Source organism: Lepidochelys kempii, chromosome 12 (assembly GCF_965140265.1).
Source record: "Lepidochelys kempii isolate rLepKem1 chromosome 12, rLepKem1.hap2, whole genome shotgun sequence".
Classification (NCBI taxonomy): Eukaryota; Metazoa; Chordata; order Testudines; family Cheloniidae; genus Lepidochelys; species Lepidochelys kempii.
The window spans coordinates 4,559,936-4,578,462 of record NC_133267.1 but is presented as its reverse complement, the minus strand read 5'-3'; the positions used below and the strand labels follow the sequence as shown (position 1 = coordinate 4,578,462).

Genomic DNA, 18,527 nt, shown 5'->3' with positions numbered 1-18,527 from the left:
TGCAGATGGGGTGAAGGGCGAGTCCGATAGAGACCTTGTGTGCAGGGTCTCTGGGAGGACTGGACTGAGACTCCGGAGTCCTGGATTCTACCCTCTGCTCTGTCACTGCTGGGTGACCCTGGCCCCTCTCAGTGTCTCCTTTTCCCCTCTGTAAAATGGTAACAGTGATGCTGGCTAACTCTAACGTGCTTTGGGCTCTACAGATGAGAAGTGCAGTAGCATTGCTAGGTGGTAGTCGTAATAACACACACTTGGACTGGGGCTTCTGTTCCAAAGAGGAAGGTTACCATTAAGAGGATCCTTCTGCAGAGCGGTACAGGACAGTGTCTGTGTAAGAGCATTATGATACTTAAAATAAGCAACTTATGAACTCTGGGGGCGGAATAGCTAGGAGAAAAATGCCCCGTTTGCAATTACTGAAGATGGTCAAACTACTCCAAAGGCAATCCTGTAAGATCTAGGATTCCCTTTGGGTCTTGGTCTTCCTGCTTCCTCCATCCACTCCTCACCTGTTAACTTTTGTCAACTGGCAAAAATGTGGCTAAGTGAGTCTTGAGGCCCTCATCTGAGTGTGCAGAGCTGGCTTGCAGAGCTACCCAGCTTCCCACACTGCTGTGGGATTGGATGCACAGTGGTGACTTGGCCCCAGAACAGTTTCTGCGCATTTGTAGTTCCCCCCCTTGCATAGTTCTGCTGACGGTGCCTGCAAACCAGCCCCACAGATGTACATACCCAGTCCCGAAATCCTGGCCCTAGCCGTAACTCTCCCAAAGGTGCTGTAATACTGCAGGAGAGTCTCGCAAAGGGGGCGAGTCCTCTGGCTCTTCCAGCCTTCGGAGAGAGCAGACAGAAAGGCCCTAGGGCATGCCAGGACTGGCCCTTCTTTGTGTTCAGTTGTGGGTTCCTCTGCCAGAACTCATTTGTGCTCTCACTTCTCTTCCACCCACTCTGCCTGCTTGTTTGGTTTGCTTAGTGCTTTGTTTCCTGGCAGGTTTCCCCCAAAGCCTCCCCTGGGTCAACAGGCTGCAAAGAGAACAGCGATGGCTCCCAGGAGAAAGCGAGAGCCTGCACTACCCAGCAGCTTGGTGAAGAAGATCTTTAGCCATTATGTGAAAGTGCCGGTGGCCAGAGATGCATTTAAGGTTGTTGAGAAGTGGTGAGTAGCAGCAAACTCCTCTGCTCCCCAGCCCCCGTTACCTGCCCGTAGACCTGCTGTCCTGTAGCCCTTTCCAACTAAGTAGAGGAAGGCGTGGCAGAAAGGGGCTGCCATGCGGTGAGAGAGAGGGGGCAGACTACATTCTCAACACAGACCTGGCCTGTCCATAAGCACTGTTGGGGGGGTGCAGTGCTCAGCACCCCATGCTGCTGTGCAGGAGCCTTGGGTTTAGGGCCCGAGGTCTCCGTGTAAACCAGCCATATTTGTGTTACTTGGGTATCTTTCTTCTAATAGTGGTGCAGAGGGGCTGGCAGGAATCTGGCTGTGGAACATGTCAGTGAGTGTGAAACTGGGCGTGGTGAAGGGCAGGGCTTTGTGTGGTGCAGAACACCCCAGGAGAGCTGTTCCAGCTCAGTGCAGCGGTGTATTCTACCATCTACTAATCCCCACAGCTCTGGAGCTTTCTGATTGTCCTTGGGGTGGGGCCCCTCGCACCTCTCCGTTCCTGGAAGGCAGCAACCTGTGCTGTGATTAGTTGCAGCGTAGATAGCCCTGGAGAAAGGGCTGAGGAGGAGGATGCAGCAGCTTTTGTGTTCTGCTGATTAACTTCTCTCCTCCCCTCCCCTCCAGCGTGGAGGTGTACTTCAGGCAGCTCAGTAACGACTTGGAGGCTTACACCATGCATGCTAGGAGGAAGACTGTGGAGGAAGCTGACCTGGAGCTCCTCATGAGAAGGTAGGGTGGAGTTTATTCTATTATGTTGGTCACATGAAAGAGAAGTGCAAACAAATTTGCTCATGGGAGCATTTCAAAAGCTCCCAAGGGGTGAAGCATCTCTCACTGACAAGTGGTTAGGGAGAGAGGGTGGGTGAAGAGGATACAACCCCAGCCGGCATCTTGGAGCCCCAGGCTGGGGTGGGAGCCCATTCTCAGACTAGAAACTAGTTCCCGACAGACTTTAACTCTGATCTAACCCTTTGACCAGCAAGGTACTGATCCCCTCTCTGCTTTTAGTCCCCTGTGGCATCCCTGGTATATGCTCCTGGCTGTAACACCTTCTGGAGCTATAGGACAGTTTCCAGTGTTCCCTGTATTTGGCACTGCCTGGCATCCTCAGAGTTAAGTCAGAATTTAGGGCAGTTCACTTGTAATATCAGTGTTCTCTGTAAATATTGGTATCCAAGGAGTGTCTAGATTCCTGCCTCTGCAAGTATGGGCCCTGCAGGAAACGAAGAAGCTAGCTCATCCATTGTATCTAGCCAAGGATTCCAACACTCAACCTTGTTGTCTCTGTTCCTAACACAGCGCTTTGTTGGTGGTGCATGTTAACATAACAGTTACATACAGTCTATTGCTCTGCTCAGAAACTGCATGAGTAGAATTTGTGAAGCACTCAGTTTATTCAGGTTTGCACAGTTATGTAGCTTCTTGACAAGGGTGTTAGGCTTCTCCTTTTTGGGAAATGACTAAAATCTGCAGTGGGAGTAATGCCGCTTACCTGCGGCTCAGACAGCCCCCAGCCAACAACTGCTGCTTGATAATTCACTTTAATCCTCACAGCCTGTGAATTCTGGGCCGAGGAGCACGCTGTTGAAAGCTGGCTGTTGAAAGCTTGAGCATTCACTGGCGGCTGAAGCTGTTGGCAATGTCCTTGCCATGCCCAAAGCCTAGGAGAACCTTGACAAACCCTTCCTGTATTCTGAGGCTCTTGTCTAGCCAAAAAACTGGGGTAGCTCTGAAGCCACCCAAATCATTATCCTACTGTCTCCTTGAAAAGCCCCGCGCTCATTCCATTCCAGGGATTCCCCAGGACGTGACAATTCATTCAAGGCTACAATTGCATTTGTGTCTAAAATGGGACTAACATTGGTTCTTCCAGAGTTTATCGGTCAGACTCCTAGAAGATACATTCCTGTCCCTCTGGCTGAGAAGTGTGTTAGAATTAGTGTGAACTGGCTGAGGGCCCATCAGGGGACTTTGGCCAGTGGTGGGAACTCTGCATGTGGAGTCCTGTGTTTGCACTTCAGAATAGTTTGATGTATGATGTACACCTCCTCAGCTCTGGTTAAGGAACTGTTCTTGGCTCATAACAGAGAACAAAATTTCATCCCCCTCCCCTGGACTGGGGGAATTGGCAGCCACTTGCTGCCCTCTACAAGTAGGACACTGTGCTCCAGCCAGTTCTGTAAAAGCCTTCCTTGTAGAAAAGTGGATCTGTCTGATAACCCCCAGATATTTGTGAGCATGTGCAGAGCAGGTTGGGTAAGAACTCCTCTGCTCGCTGGGGCTGAGGACATCTGGCACACCCATGCTTGCTGTAACTGGGTGTAAGTGTGACCGTGTCTGGCCTTAGCACCGCACAGGCAGCGGTGGGATCTGTATTACCATTATTAACAGGGTAAAATGTCCTCTTTGAGCAAACCCCCAAGGGGATTTGGGTACAGATCTTGTCAGGGTAGTCTGATTAAATGGACCACACTGTTTATTCTCTTTCCCCTCGCCTCTTCAATCGAAGACAAGGGCTGGTGACAGACAAGATGCCTCTACATGTGCTGATAGAGCGCCACCTTCCTCTGGAGTACAGGAAGCTACTGATTCCAGTTGCCACGAGTCGAAATAAAGTGATCCCTCACAAATAGATGTGTGCTGCCTCCGGCCTGCCTCAGATGCGTGGGAACTTAACACCACAGCAGAGACTGGCTTTAAGCTGCTTCACGGGACCTGTCCGATTCCCTGCGGCGGTTGTACATTAGAAACTGAGTCAGGCCTAAGGGTGTTGAATAGCTAGCGGAGGTTATTCTCTTGGATTGACCCTCTGTGTTCACTGACGCTCACTGGATCTCCTACGTGAACAGTGGAGCCCTCCCACGGATAGAAATGACCTCCCTGTGCTGTGTCCACATCACATGCCCATGCAGCTGAGCTGCTTTGTCTCCTAATGTGTAAATGTCAATAAAAGGTGGATGTTTTGCAGCACCCAGGTGCTGTGTGTTCCAAGGAACTGCTAGTCCCTTACATGGTCACCCCTTCTGGTGCACAGCATGTCCTGCTCCCCGCAGCCTCTTCGCTCTGCTCATGCTCTTCACAGGAACTGGCTGGCTGCTCGTAGAAGGTGTTTTAGGTGGAATCTTTATTTGCTCTTTAATCCTTGGTGTACTGACAAGCGGATTACTTGGCAGATACACCAGGGTATCCATCTAGAGCAGTGGTTTTCAAACTTTTTTTCTGGGGACCCAGTTGAAGAAAATCGATGCCCACAACCCAAGGAGCTGGGGATGAGGGGCTTGGGGTGTGGGAGGGGCTCAGGGCTGGGCCAGAGGGCTGCAGAGTGGGGCCAGGAATGAAGGGTTCAGGGTCAGGGGGGGGCTCTGGGCTGGCGCAGGGATTGGAGCATGGACTTACCTCTGGCAACTCCTAGTCAGCAGCACAGCAGGGGTCCAGAGGCAGGCTTCCCGCCCATCCTCGGACCGCGCTGCACCCCTGAAGCGGCCAGCAGCGGGTCCAGCTCCTAGGTGGAGGTGTGCAAGTAGCTCCACGTGGCTCTCACCCGCAGGCTCTGCTGCCCCATCCCCAGGCCAATGGGAGTGCAGAGCTGGAGCTCAGGGCGGGGGCAGCGCGCAGAGCCCTGTGGCCCCCTGCTCAGAAGCCGGACCTGCTGCTGGCCGCTTCCGGGGCTCAGGATGGCGTCAGAACAGGTAGCTGGGCAGCACCGCAGACAGGACTTCTAACGTCCCAGTCGGCGGTGCTGCCCAGAGCCGCCCTGCACCTTACCTGCTACAACCCAGTCCTGGGTCGTGACTCAGGTGTTGAAAAATACTGATCTAGAGCAGCTGAGTAATTGGTGTTTCCAGCTTCCCCTGAAAACAATCAGAACCTTCATGTCCCAAGACCATTAGCAGATAGAGATGGTTGCACCTTAGTAGTCAGCTGGCCTTAGGACTGCTGCCCCTGGCTCCTCACTCAGCTATCCTGGCAGCTAATGCATGGGCTCTTCCACAGCCAGACCAACTCTTGCGGGTCCCTGGACAAGTAGGGCCAACAGCCTTCAGCAGACGGCAGGGGCTTATGGCATTGGCATGAGGAAGGGGTCTCGTACCATGGGGTGAGGGTAAGCCAGGGCTAAGTCCCAGCTAAGAATCTGTGTTGCTCTGCCTCCTGCAGCCAGAAGCAATGCTTCATGGCAGCTTGGAGCTCAGCCAGTGTCCTGACAGTTAAATAAACAGAAGATTTTAGGCACAGACTGACCTCCAAAGTTGTCAGATTGTAATTGGAGAGAAGAGGACATAGGAAATCTACATTCTGAATATCCAGAAGCTATTTTAAACCTAGACTTATTAACACTACAAATAAAATGAACAGATCTTGTTGATTCCGCTGCATGGTGTGTTAACGTAGGACTGCTCTCTATCCTGTATGCCCCGTGTCTTCTCTAGCCCAGTACTAGGTGCCTTCAGTGATGGAGCTCACCCATATCTGTTAGAGACTGATTACAATTCAGTGAAATGCTCCTTGATAGTCACTGAATTCCACCCCACTGTGCCTAGTTCCACCCACTCACACCACACTCACCATTATTCTCCTGGCAAGGGGTTTCCAGACTTATTTCCACCTACTGCCGTAGTTTGGTTTCTAGCTACGCTATGCTGTATTGTTGCTTTCCCTGCTCAGTGTAGACTTTTCCTGGTGTGGAGATGCACAGCCCGCATGCAGTGTTCCAGGGGTAAGAACTTCACAGAAGCATACAGCATACCCCCTCCCTACCCTAATCCAGCTAGGTTGTGGGGCCTCTGCACCCCAACTTTTCTGGGGCTCTTCTTGCTGACATTCCACTTCATGCTTGCACCTAACTGGTGTTTGTTACTTCAGCTAGAGATCTCCTGCCATTTCAGCTTTCCCCATCCCTCCCATCCAATGTGTGGTAGGAGGAAGGGAAGAAGCCCGATGTTTATATTCTGGCAGGGTGACTCTTAATTCTAAGTTGCTAGGTGGTGGAGTAAACAAGCTAACTGCCATAGAGCTGCTTTCCTGATCTCTGACATTTGGCCCAAAGCAGCAGAGGGCTCAGGGAATTCTGAGAGGACCAGCCCTGAGTGGGCACACACTGGTAAGGATTAGTGAATGGCTGTGCAAAGTTACCCATACCACCTTGGCCCTTTCCTTTGGGGCTGGAGTCCTAGGGCTTGTCCCCAGGGCCACTTGTCCAGTTATACCTGTCAAGCTAGACTGGGGACTCTCTTATTTGGGATGAGAGGGACTTTTTGGGGTTTAGCTTAAACCACTTCCAAACTGCCCAAACCTCATTGAAAAAGGCACTCTCCCCCTGGAATAAGTGTCCCCACAGAGTTCCAGCTGTATTACTGAAGCAGTTTAAATTCACACCCTACCTTATAGCAGGATCACTTCCCCCTGTAGCCAAGCCCTTCTTTAGAAATCTTGCTCTTGTGAAAACTTGCCTGACTTCTCAAAATGAGGAAACAGGAGTGGTGGGGTCTTTTAAACAGTGAGGGTCTAATTTTCCAGGCTGTTGAGTACCAGCACCCCAGCCTTGGGCTTTAAGGAGGGCTTAAAGGTCTCAGCAGCTGTGATGATCAAGTGAGTAGTGGAGTGTTCATGAAAATTGACACTGACATCCCTAGAGACTAGCGGTCCCTGGCCTCCAGCTTGCTTTGGAGGGATGAGCTGCCTCTGCTGGGACTGCAGACAGGATGCCAAGTGAACCCTGCTCCCAGAGAGAACTGAAATTAAACTATTTACATAGGCCACTGAGCTGCGTAGGAACTCTCATCTGCTTGAGCTGGCTGCACTACTGATGATACAAATCAATCAAGCCTCTCTGCTGTTAACGATCAGTCAGCCTGTAAACAAACTCAGTGCAGTAGCCCCTATGAGTACCCTTTTGTAAAGCTAGACACAAGTATTTAGCTGAGTACATAATGGGTGAGAGGAGCCCTTTAACAATAATTGTAGGCCTCTGCCTCTCCCCGTTCTGAGAGGCTTGTGTAGATCTCTTCAGGAAGGGGGCCTATTCGTTTTGTGTCTCCAGCCAGCAGTCTCTCAACCACTGTGTCCACAGGCAGAGAGCCAGTCTGATCCCACTGTTCTTTTGAGGCCTGGAATGCCAGGCAAATGTAGGCGTCCAGTGTTAGGTCATCAATAGCAGGATCAATGGCACCGAAGGCTGTCTTCAGATCGTCCACTTTCACCTCCCTGTGTACAAAAGCAAGCCAAACAATACTCTGATGTCTGACCCAGGAAATCCTTGTAGATTAATGCAGCATTGGGAATCTACACCCATCTCCTGGGGAGCAAGGACCCCTCCCATGCTTCCCCCTCTGCCCTCTCCTGCAGCCTCTGTTCTGTATTACTGTGTTGCAAAGTCAAGCTCTCAAATGTTCAGAATTGCCAGAATTATGACTGACTGCTTGACCTTAATCCAGCCCCCTTGTGTGGCTACAGCGTGACAGTCTAACTACTCATAGCTCATGCTATTTCCTGTCTCCATTTTGTGCACACGATGGACGGTGCTCAGGGGATGAGCAGATATTCAATATTTTGTTTGGCCCTGGGAATTTACTGACTGCCACTCTTCAACCTGCTTTGAAGACAGAGCCATTACTTTTCTCATGGGATTTACAGTGTCAGAACTTCACCATCTCTGATTTTCACAACAAGCTGGGAGGGGAGAGGGTGGTATTTGCCCCACTGTCAGAGGGGGAGCTAGGGCACAGAGATGAAGGTCAAATGTCACTAATTTTAGGTTCCCAATTTGAGTCACTTAGGACCTACTTTGTCTTTATATGGCTCTTGCTATGTTCAGCACACAACTCACATCGATGGCAGTTGCATTGGAGTGCTCAGCTCTTCTGGAAATCAGGTCCAGCAGCACATAGGAACTCCTCTCTGGCGGAGATAGGGCTGGACTTCAGTTCTCCAGGGCAACGTTCAACTGCCTTCACCATGAGACCATCCTGTCTCTTCCTGCAATCCCCTACCTCATTCACTGCACACCTGCCAGCTTCTGCAACCAATGAACCAGGGGTCCCACAGACAACAGCCTCTTTTACTACACAGCCCTGATTCATCCCCAGAGCAAGTCCATTCTGTGCACTGAATCAAGCAAGGTCATGGGGAGAAAACAGCATGTGGTCATGTAATTAAAGTAGGTATCATAATGTAGATGCAGAAGGAGGGGGCTGAATGAAGGTTGCATGGTACCCTTAATTCTGACATTGCCTAACTCTTGAGTGCTTGACTTTGCAACCTTAATAATGTTCTTTCAATGGCATTTTTGTATGTAATTTCTAGGTACTACAAAAAGCACAGAAATTCCACCATGTGTCAACATATTGACACCATGTGGGTCATCAGCAGCATTGGAACCTTTAGAGCCACGGCACAGATCTATGCCACTTTAGCTGAGTAACTGACTGCAGTAGTTGATTTTTAACCTCTATGGAGAGCAGCACTAGCCAGGGATGGGATGCTTTGCCTGCTGATTTCACAGCTCTTTGCTGACAGCAGAGGAATGGTGAGACTCAGGCATCTTGGGTCCCATTCCAGGCTCAAGGGGAGTGCTCTCTAGCGGGCACAGATTATTCTGCCCACTCTCTCCCCCCCCCCCCAAGCTTGACCTCTTCTGCTCTGTCCCCTCCAACTGGTCCCTGTCCCAGTCACGTCTCTTCCCCGTCCCTTGCTCTTTGTCCCACTTCATTCTCCTCACCAAGCCAGTCCCGCTGTCCGCTTCTCACTCTTCTCATCACAGTTCCAAACTCCTTGCCCAGCCAACCTTACTCTGCCCTCTCCAGACTCCTAGTCCCAGTCTCCTTGTCCAGCCCAAGTACCCTCTCTACCCTCTAGCTCCTTGTTCAGACAGGCCAAGTTCTGCTCCTCTGGCTCCTCATTGAATCTCTGTCTCCTGCACCCTGGCCTCCAGTCACTTCCCTCCCCCAGTTTCCTGGCCCCACTGGCTCCCAGTTTTCTCCTTCAGGCTCTTCTTCTAGTCTTTTCTCCCCTGGGTTCCTCGACCCAGTCTCCTTGCTCAGCCACTTCCAGTTCTCCCCCTGCACCTCGGCTTCTCATCAGATCTGTCTCACCTCTGTCCCTCTACCCCACAAGTTCTTTGTCCCAGATTCCCACCCCTCCTCATCCGATCTCTATCTTTCCCCCATCCAAGTTCCCCCCCCCCCGGCTCCTAGTCCCAGTCTACCCCGACTCAACTCTCAGTCCCAGTTTCCCTCTCCCCATGCCCCGCCCTTCCTGCTGGTTCCTTGTCCTGATCAACCCACCCTGCCCCCTCCACAGGTCCAGCTCCTGTCCCCTCTACATTCAAATCATGCAGCTTCAGAGGAGTCAGGAGAGACAGGCTCCTTGCTCTCAGTTCAGGCACCTGGACTCAATATGGACCACTGCAGCCCAGAGCAGGGAAAGTCCTGCTCAGCCCTGGGCTGGAGCATGCTCCTTGTGGACAGACTCTTCAGGGCATTTAGCTGCTAAAATTTAAGGCTGTACTGAGCATGTGCACATGGCACCTTTTCAGAGGCTTATGTCTTGGCCAAATCTCAGCAGATTTTCACAGGGCTGGTAAAAAGCAAAGCCCTGCCACAAGAGCCAACCACCTGCCAAGTTTCAAGTCCCTGTTCCAAAGCACTAGGATGTCTCAAGAACAAGGCGGATGGAATTTTTTAACATGAGCGAAACACTGTCTGGTCCTCTAGCCTCGTTCTCAGCAATGGTTGAAACTTTCCAAAACAATTCAGCCCCAGGCAGATGCTCAGCAAGGAAACTTTCAACCCACCTGGTTAAAGTTACAAGCAATTGACAACAGGGTCTTCAACTGGGATGTGTCAGGGAGCCTTAATAACAGGTGGTGCTAGCAGCCCTGCCTAGAATAATCAATCTGGGGACAGAGTAAAATGTGTGTATATTGTGGGGGTAGCCAGCAGCCTCCATCAGGATCAGGCCCATGGTGCTGAGCCTGTACTAGCCCTCAGAAGCCCTGGGCTGAGGCACTGGCCGTCCAGAAGGGCATGCTGTGTGTGGCCATAATGAAGCTGGGTGGGTTTCAGCTTATGTGCTGTGGGGGTTACCTGCCCTTGTGCTATTCGCTCCTCTCCCAGAGGTAATTACAATGGGAAAGGCTGCCTTTAGGAGGCGCTCTCCCAAAAGGTGACCCATTCCCTTTGGCGACACTAAGTGGAGGGCTGCTCTGAACACTGTCTGAACGGCTGCTAGGTGAGGGAGAGGGTTGAATTCTGAACGATCCCTCAGCTAGGCAGGTGCATGATGATTACTGCTGCTGGACAGCTAGAAATTGCACCCTCCCTGCTGGCCTGTCCCAGCACGCTGGTTTGCCTTGTCATAGAATCATAAAATATCAGGGTTGGAAGGGACCTCAGGAGGTCATCTGGTCCCACCCCCTGCTCAAAGCGGGACCAATCCCCAACTAAATCATCCCAGCCAGGGCTTTCTCAAGCCTGACCTTAAAAACTTCAAAACTGGCAAGGGAAGGAGATTCAACCACCTCCCTAGGTAACGCATTCCAGTGCTTCACCACTCTCCTAGTGAAAAAGTTTTTCCTAATATCCAACCTAAACCTCCCCCACTGCAACTTGAGACCATTACTCCTTGTTCTGTCATCTGCTACCATTGAGAACAGTCTAGAGCCACCCTCTTTGGAACCCCCTTTCAGGTAGTTGAAAGCAGCTATCAAATCCCCCCCTCATTCTTCTCTTCCGCAGACTAAACAATCCCAGTTCCCTCAGCCTCTCCTCATAAGTCATGTGTTCCAGTCCCCTAATCATTTCTGTTGCCCTCTGCTGGATGCTTTCCAACTTTTTCACATCCTTCTTGTAGTGTGGGGCCCAAAACTGGACACAGTACTCCAGATGAGGCCTCACCAATGTCGAATAGAGGGGAACAATCACGTCCCTTGATCTGCTGGCAATGCCCCTACCTATACATCCCAAAATGGCATTGGCCTTCTTGGCAACAGGGGCACACTGTTGACTCATATCCAGCTTCTCGTCCACTGTCACCCCTAGGTCCTTTTCCGCAGAACTGCTGTGCCGAGCCATTCGGTCCCTAGTCTGTAGCGGTGCATGGGATTCTTCCGTCCACTTGGTCCATCTTGTCTGTTAGGCTGCATATGCCCTTTGGAGCAGGGGTTGCCCGTTCTGTCTGTACAGTGGGGTCCGCCCCAATGGTGACCGCATGCTACACATCCAATGCCTTTTGAGAGCTCCCAAAAGCATTTGGCCCTGTTCCTGCTGGCTCGCCTCTGTACTCTTAGGGCCCAGTTACTGCACTGTCCATTCTGAGTTATTATTACTCACACTGGTTCATTCTCCACCCCCACCCGCTGTGCCCCATTCACCTGCCTATCTCATCACCCTGAGCTCACTGCCAGGCAGCTGCACCTGAAGATCCTGCACCCACCACAGGATTTCTTGGCAATCCAAGAGGGGAACAGAAAACATGGGATCTGAATAGCTCAGCTACTCACGGCATGTGGCCCAGCTCATTCCTCAGTTCTCTCAGATACTCCTGCTTCTCGCTAGCGTATTGGCTCCTGATCTTCGCAATGAAGGGCTCAGCGTTGCCCTCCTCGTCCTGCAAGAGACAGCAGGGCCCTTGGCACCAGAGCCTGGCTCTGGTGCACTGCTCCATCACAAGCCCCAGCAGAACACACGCCTGGGTGCATTAAAGACTTGGATCTGGAGGCTCTTAATGCATTGAAGCAGCATCCTTTGTGCCAGCAGGACTGGGCTGTAACCAGCACTCTGGCTGTGGGCAGCTGCTGCATGCACTGATCCCCACCTCTGCCAGCCACCTGGAACTCTTTCGGAGAGAGCAAAGGTTTCGGGTGCAGCGCTCAGAATCCCACTCCCTGCTGGTTTCCTACCCAAGGCCAGCCAGAGCGCTGGTGTACTCCTCTGGCCAGCTAGCAGCATGCTGGGACGGCAACCTCTAGCGCTACTGGACTGAGGGGAGCTGAGCATGGTGGACATGAAGCAGGGCATGTGGAATGGAGGGTTAAATGCTGACTAAGCGTATGGAGTCTGGCAGGGGACTTCCAGTGCATAGGCAATGAGTGAGAAATGAGTAGGTAGAAGGGGCAGAAAATACAGACTTTGGGAATTGTGGGATAGCATTGGAGGACCATCAAAACCTGAGCTCTTCAGAGGCATCGCCACTGCAAAGTAGGCAGATCAGAGCCCACCTGGATTCTAATCTCTACCACCATCTAGGAAAGCAAGCCCAGGCTGATGACACATATAAGCCTGGTCATGAGGGTTATCCATGGGAACGGTGGGGTTTGGGGTAAGAGCCCAGGGTAAGCCTGCAGTGAGAACGTACTGTAGGAGCGATGTTAGATTTTGGCCTGGGGGCCTGGGCAGGATCCCCTGGGAGAATAACATGAGGGGGAAAGGAGTCCAGGAGAGCTGGCTGTATTTTAAAGAATCCTTATTGAAGTTACAGGGAGAAACCATCCCGATGTGTAGAAAGAATAGTAAATATGGCAGGCGACCAGCTTGGCTTCACAGTGAAATCCTTGCTGATCTTCAACACAAAAAAGAAGCTTACAAGAAGTGGAAGATTGGACAAATGACCACGGAAGAGTATAAAAATATTGCTCAGGCATGCAGGAGTGAAATCAGGAAATCAGGAAGGCCAAATCGTACCTGGAGTTGCAGCTAGCAAGAGATGTTAAGAGTAACAAGAAGGGTTTCTTCAGGTATGTTAGCAACAAGAAGGAAGTCAAGGAAAGTGTGGGCCCCTTACTGAATGCGGGAGGCAACCTAGTGACAGAGGATGTGGAAAAAGCTAATGTACTCAACGTTTTTTTTGCCTCTGTCTTCACGAACAAGGTCAGCTCCCAGACTACTGCACTGGGCAGCACAGCATGGGGAGGAGGTGACCAGCCCTCTGTGGAGAAAGAAGTGGTTCGGGACTGTCATAAATATAAAGGGAAGGGTAAACACCTTTAAATCCCTCCTAGCCAGAAGAGGAACCCTTTCACCTGTAAAGAGTTAAGAAGCTAGGATAACCTCACTGGCACCTGACCAAAATGACCAATGAGGAGACAAGATACTTTCAAAGCTGGAGGGGGGGGAAAACAAAGGTTCTCTTTGTCTGTGTGATGCTTTTGCCAGGAACAAAAAAAGGAATGGAGTCTTAGAACGTAGTAAGTAATCTAGCTAGATATGCGTTAGATTCTGTTTTGTTTAAATGGCTGATAAAATAAGTTGTGCTGAATGGAATGTAGATTCCTGTTTTTGTGTCTTTTTGTAACTTAAGGTTTTGCCTAGAGGGATTCTCTATATTTTGAATCTGATTACCCTGTAAGGTATTTACCATCCTGATTTTACAGAGGTGATTCTTTTACTTTTTCTTCAATTAAAATTCTTCTTTTAAGAACCTGATTGCTTTTTCATTGTTCTTAAGATCCAAGGGTTTGGGTCTGTGTTCACCTATGCAAATTGGTGAGGATTTCTTATCAAGCCTTCCCCAGGAAAGGGGGTGTAGGGTTTGGGGAGGATTTTTTCGGGGGGAAGACATTTCCAAGAGGGCTCTTTCCCTGTTATATATTTGTTAGATGCTTGGTGGTGGCAGCATTAAGTCCAAGGGCAAAAAGGTAAAATAGTTTGTACCTTGGGGAAGTTTTAACCTAAGCTGGTAAAAATAACCTTAGGGGGTTTTTCATGCAGGTCCCCACATCTGTACCCTAGAGTTCAGAGTGGGGAAGGAACCTTGACAGGGACTATTTAGAAAACCTGGACGAGCACAAGTCCATGGGGCCGGATGTGTTGCATCCGAGAGTGCTAAAGGAGTTGGCGGATGTGATTGCAGAGCCATTGGCCATTATCTTTGAAAACTCATGGCAATTGGGGGAGGTCCCGGATGACTGGAAAAAGGCTAATGTAGTGCCCATCTTTAAAAAAGGGAAGGAGGAGGATCCAGAGAACTACAGGCCAGTCAGCCTCACCTCAGTCCCTGGAAAAATCATGGAGCAGGTCCTCAAGAAATCAGTTCTGAAGCACTCAGAGGAGAGGAAAGTGATCAGGAACAGTCAGCATGGATTCACCAAGGGCAAGTCATGTCTGACTAATCTAATTGCCTTCTATGACGAAATAACTGGCTCTGTGGATGAGGGGAAAGCAGTGGATGTGTTGTTCCTTGACTTTAGCAAAGCTTTTGACACAGTCTCCCACAGTATTCTTGCCAGTAAGTTAAAGAAGTATGGGCTGGATGAATGGACGATAAGGTGGATAGAAAGCTGGCTAGACTGTTGGGCTCAACGGGTAGTGATCAATGGCTCCATGTCTAGTTGGCAGCCGATATAAAGTGGAGTGCCCCAAGGGTCGGTCCTTGGGCCGGTTTTGTTCAATATCTTCATTAATGATCTGGAGGATGGTGTGGATTGCACCCTCAGCAAGTTTGCAGATGACACCAAACTGGGAGGAGAGGTAGATACGCTGGAGGGTAGGGATAGGATACAGAGGGCCCTAGACAAATTAGAGGATTGGGCCAAAAGAAATCTGATGAGGTTCAACAAGGACGAGTGCAGAGTCCTGCACTTAGGATGGAAGAATCTCATGCACAGCTACAGACTAGGGACCGAATGGCTCAGCAGCAGTTCTGCAGAAAAGGACCTAGGGGTTACAGTGGACCAGAAGCTGGATATGAGTCAACAGTGTGCCCTTGTTGCCAAGAAGGCAATGGCATTTTGGGATGTATAAGTAGGGACATTGCCAGCAGATCGAGGGACATGATCGTTCCCCTCTATTCAACATTGGTGAGGCCTCATTTGGAGTACTGTGTCCAATTTTAGGCCCCACACTACAAGGAGGATGTGGAAAAATTGAAAATGTCCAGCGGAGGGCAACAAAAATGATTAGTGGACTGGAACACATGACTTATGAGGAGAGGCTGAGCGAAATGGGATTGTTTAGTCTGCGGAAGAGAAGAATGAGGTGGGATTTGATAGCTGCTTTCAACTACCTGAAAGCGGGTTCCAAAGAGGATGGATCTAGCCTGTTCTCAGTGGTAGCTGATGACAGAATGAGGAGTAATGGTCTCAAGTTGCAGTGGGGGAGGTTTAGGTTGGATATTAGGAAAAACTTTTTCACTAGGAGGGTGGTGAAACACTGGAATGCGTTACCTAGGGAGGTGGTGGAATCTCCTTCCTTAGATATTTTTAAGGTCAGGCTTGAGAAAGCCCTGGCTGGGATGATTTAGTTGGGGATTGGTCCTGCTTTGAGCAGGGGGTTGGACTAGATGACCTCCTGAGGTCCCTTCCAACCCTGATATTCTATGATTCTATGACTGAAAGAGATCAGCTGAGAGAGACATGGCAGAGGAGACAGGTCCCTCTGACTGAGAGAAGCCCAGGGTTAGGACACACATACAGAGACAACAGGGACAGTGTAGACTCCTGCCAGGGAAGTAGAGAGGAAAAGACTTCCGTAGCCCAAGAGGCTAGGAGAACTGTTCAGTTTTGTTTGGACTTGTTTATGGTATCCTGGAAGGAATCTGAACTTAAGTGACTTGGCCGGAGGGCAGAGCCACAGAAGACTTGGGGCCAGAGACAAGTGACCAGCAGGAAGTGCTGGAGGCAATGCCCCACACCAGTGCAAGGATGAGTGAGCCATGCCACAGGCTTCTTTTACTCATCCTAAATGAGAGGGCGTGAAGTGCATTTTCATCCTCTGCAGGCTGCTTTCAGGATGTAGATTCTACAGTGGGGATTGCAGTTCCATTAGCACGTGGATTCAAACCATTCTTCCTTGGTGAAACCTAAACCAGAACCAGAAGAAAGACTAAAGAAGCTGCAGCCTACCTCCATGAATAAGGACCTGTAGTCAATGAAGTCCTCTGTGCTTTGTGCCTTGTACCTGCTTGCATCTATTAGCTCCTGGATCTGATCATTACTTTTCAAGGGACAAGCGGCCCTCAGTGCCAGGCTGTATGGAGAAAGAGGAGCATCACAACCACAGGTATGGGTGGCCCAGCAGCGTGTGCATGGACACCCGCTCGGAGCGTGACCAGGCCCTCCTATCAAGGGGTGTGTGGCCGTTCAGGTGCATGGCACACACTGTTGGCTGTGCAGCACCCCCAGAAGCCAGCACTCCAGGAGCAGGTGTTCAAGAGCGCAGCATTTGCAATCAGGGCAGGGTCTTCAGAAGAGTTCAGCCCCTGTGCAGGCATCAAAACAAGGGCCACATTTGCAGTAGAGCTCAGCATGTGGGTGCATGCTGGGTGCTGAGCTCTTGGGGAAATGTGGCCCAGCTGCGGGTGCTGACTGCCAGACAGTCTGGCCCCATGTGACTAGCAGCTCTGGAGAGAGGCACATATTCCTAGCAGAAGGGCTAGTGCACGTAGCTTCTACCCCACTTCAACGGATCGTTATATCTGGACATCTCCCAGGGAACCACTTAATCTGGCACTTGCCAGTTGCTACAACAGTTGCTTAACTGGGCAAGAATCAGCAAAAATGATCCCTAGAGCAGAATGTTCAGATGTGCTTTGTCCTCACAGTCAGTGCCAGATTTCCCAGAGAACCTAGGCTCCCATCTGGGCACCAAAATACGTGGCCAGACTCCAGCAGAGCTGTGCAAGGTGGGGGCCAAGTGCTTTTGCAAATCTGCTCTAGACTGTGGGTGCTGAGCACTTGGCAACCTGGCCCTGAACACTTCAGAAAATCTGACCGTGAACCTGGACTCATTTCACCAGTGCCAGAGTGTTACAGGGTGTCTCCGCCTGAATCTTGTAATACAGCTGTTAGCAGAGTGGTGAGATTCTGCCCTCCGATGGACTCCTAACTTCTGCCTCTGGCACTGTGCAGGGTTATCTGAGGTGAGAATGTAGCCCAGGATGGAGATCAGATGGTGCCCAATCACTCTGCCAGGGAGAGAACCAGTGAAACCTGCTGATAAAACTGGCATAGCAACACAACTCTGCTTCGGACTAGTCCATTCCCTGCCATCACAGTGGCTTGGGGCACCTGTCTCTCCTGTTCTCTGCCTTTGGCACACAACAGTGAGTCTCCCAAGGACTACAATACTATGGTGTAACTGAGTTATTGGGCTTAATGTAGGGGTAACTGGGTGCAATGTAATGGCTGGTGATTTACAGGAGGTCACAGTGGGTGATCGAATGGACCTGGCTGGCCTTAAACACTAGGAAGCTCTAAGATCTTCTACGCTGGATGGCGGGGCTCAGACAGCTGCAGCACCTCTTACTTGAACTGTTCAGTCATGAGAGTTCCGTTGTTTGAGCTGTCGCTGGCCGTCAGCTCCTTCAGCAGGTTGGAGATTAGCTGGTTCTGGCCATGGTATAGTCCTTCATCCACCTGTGAAACAGGAAGCGTCCACAGGTCACTGACAGCACCACTGAGGAGCTAGCCTCCCAATGTAGAAGGAAAGTCAGGGCAGTAATGGGGAAGATGGCACCACCCAGAGACAGCACGTCATTTCCATCCAAGCATCTTTTGGTAATTTACAAATCATTAAGCAAGCCAGATGGTGCTCCCCCCGAGGCTGGTATTATAATCGCTTCATATAGAACACCCATCCTTCCAAAGCAGCTTATGTGCAATGATATACTGGACCAGTGAAAAGCAGCCCTCTCTGGGGTGGAACGCAGCAGCCAGAAAAACAGCACATTGCACGACACAGTGAGGCGTGGTGCTGTGGCAATCCCTCACCTTATTGAGCAGCAGACAGGACCTCTGCTTTGAAAGCCCCATATGCAATGAACTGCTGCATGCAAATCCGCTTCTTAGCCAGAGGATGGAGACTTTCATTGCCCTCATGGTTGACGGTATCCATGCCTCTCACCCACTCCTGAGCAGGACGTATGTAACTCCTGGGCTGCTGTTTCCATGCAGTATCCAGAGCATCGTGTGTACGGTGCAGGAGAACTCTATAATGTTGTGGGGCATTGGCAGCTCAGGAGGAGTGCAACCAGAGGCATGAGGAAGTACAGGAGACTTTTCCATCTCCATAGGGTGGGAATGAGCCCCGTTGAGCTGCCCAGCCCAGGGGAGCACTGCAGCTGGGAGTCGTGCTGTTTTGTGGATTGTACAGGAAGTGTAAAGGACTAGATGTCAGGGAGCAAAGGGGATTGTAAGTATGTAGCTAAGCAAACTGTGGCCCTCTGACGTCAGTGGGAGGATGTGATGTGATCAGTGCTCCTGAAAGAACAGGGGCCTTCCAACAGGAACCTGAGAGTTTCCACAACATGCTGAGTAACCTCACTCCCATTGTGAGCAGTAGGGTGTGCGGGTGCTCAGCTCACCACAGGGCTTCCCCCCAGTTCCCTCGCTCTCTCACAAGGAAGCAGAGGTAGGACACCAGGTTCCCAGGCCACT

At 50.7% G+C, this 18,527-nt stretch overlaps 2 protein-coding genes across 7 annotated transcripts in view; one reads left to right on the top strand and one right to left on the bottom strand.

Annotated features, from left to right (window-relative positions):
- The window catches only part of CENPT (centromere protein T), a 42,100-nt gene extending 37,692 nt beyond the window's left edge, over window positions 1-4,408 (top strand). For all 4 annotated transcript variants that reach the window (XM_073307232.1, XM_073307231.1, XM_073307233.1 and 1 more), the window contains 3 exons: window positions 992-1,156; window positions 1,787-1,891; window positions 3,672-4,408. In XM_073307232.1, the coding sequence (XP_073163333.1) occupies window positions 992-1,156; window positions 1,787-1,891; window positions 3,672-3,795 (394 nt within the window). In that variant the 3' untranslated portion in view covers window positions 3,796-4,408. The remainder of the gene's footprint in view (window positions 1-991; window positions 1,157-1,786; window positions 1,892-3,671) is intronic.
- Window positions 4,409-5,402: 994 nt separating this feature from the next.
- Window positions 5,403-18,527, bottom strand: part of TSNAXIP1 (translin associated factor X interacting protein 1) — a 64,455-nt gene continuing 51,330 nt past the window's right edge. For 2 of the 3 annotated variants that reach the window (XM_073307226.1, XM_073307227.1), the window contains 4 exons: window positions 17,398-17,507; window positions 15,996-16,119; window positions 11,658-11,764; window positions 5,403-7,363 (listed from right to left, as the gene is read on the bottom strand). In XM_073307226.1, coding sequence (XP_073163327.1) covers window positions 7,108-7,363; window positions 11,658-11,764; window positions 15,996-16,119; window positions 17,398-17,507 — 597 coding nt within the window. In that variant the 3' untranslated portion in view covers window positions 5,403-7,107. The remainder of the gene's footprint in view (window positions 7,364-11,657; window positions 11,765-15,995; window positions 16,120-17,397; window positions 17,508-18,527) is intronic. The other variant, XM_073307228.1, reaches the window with a different exon arrangement.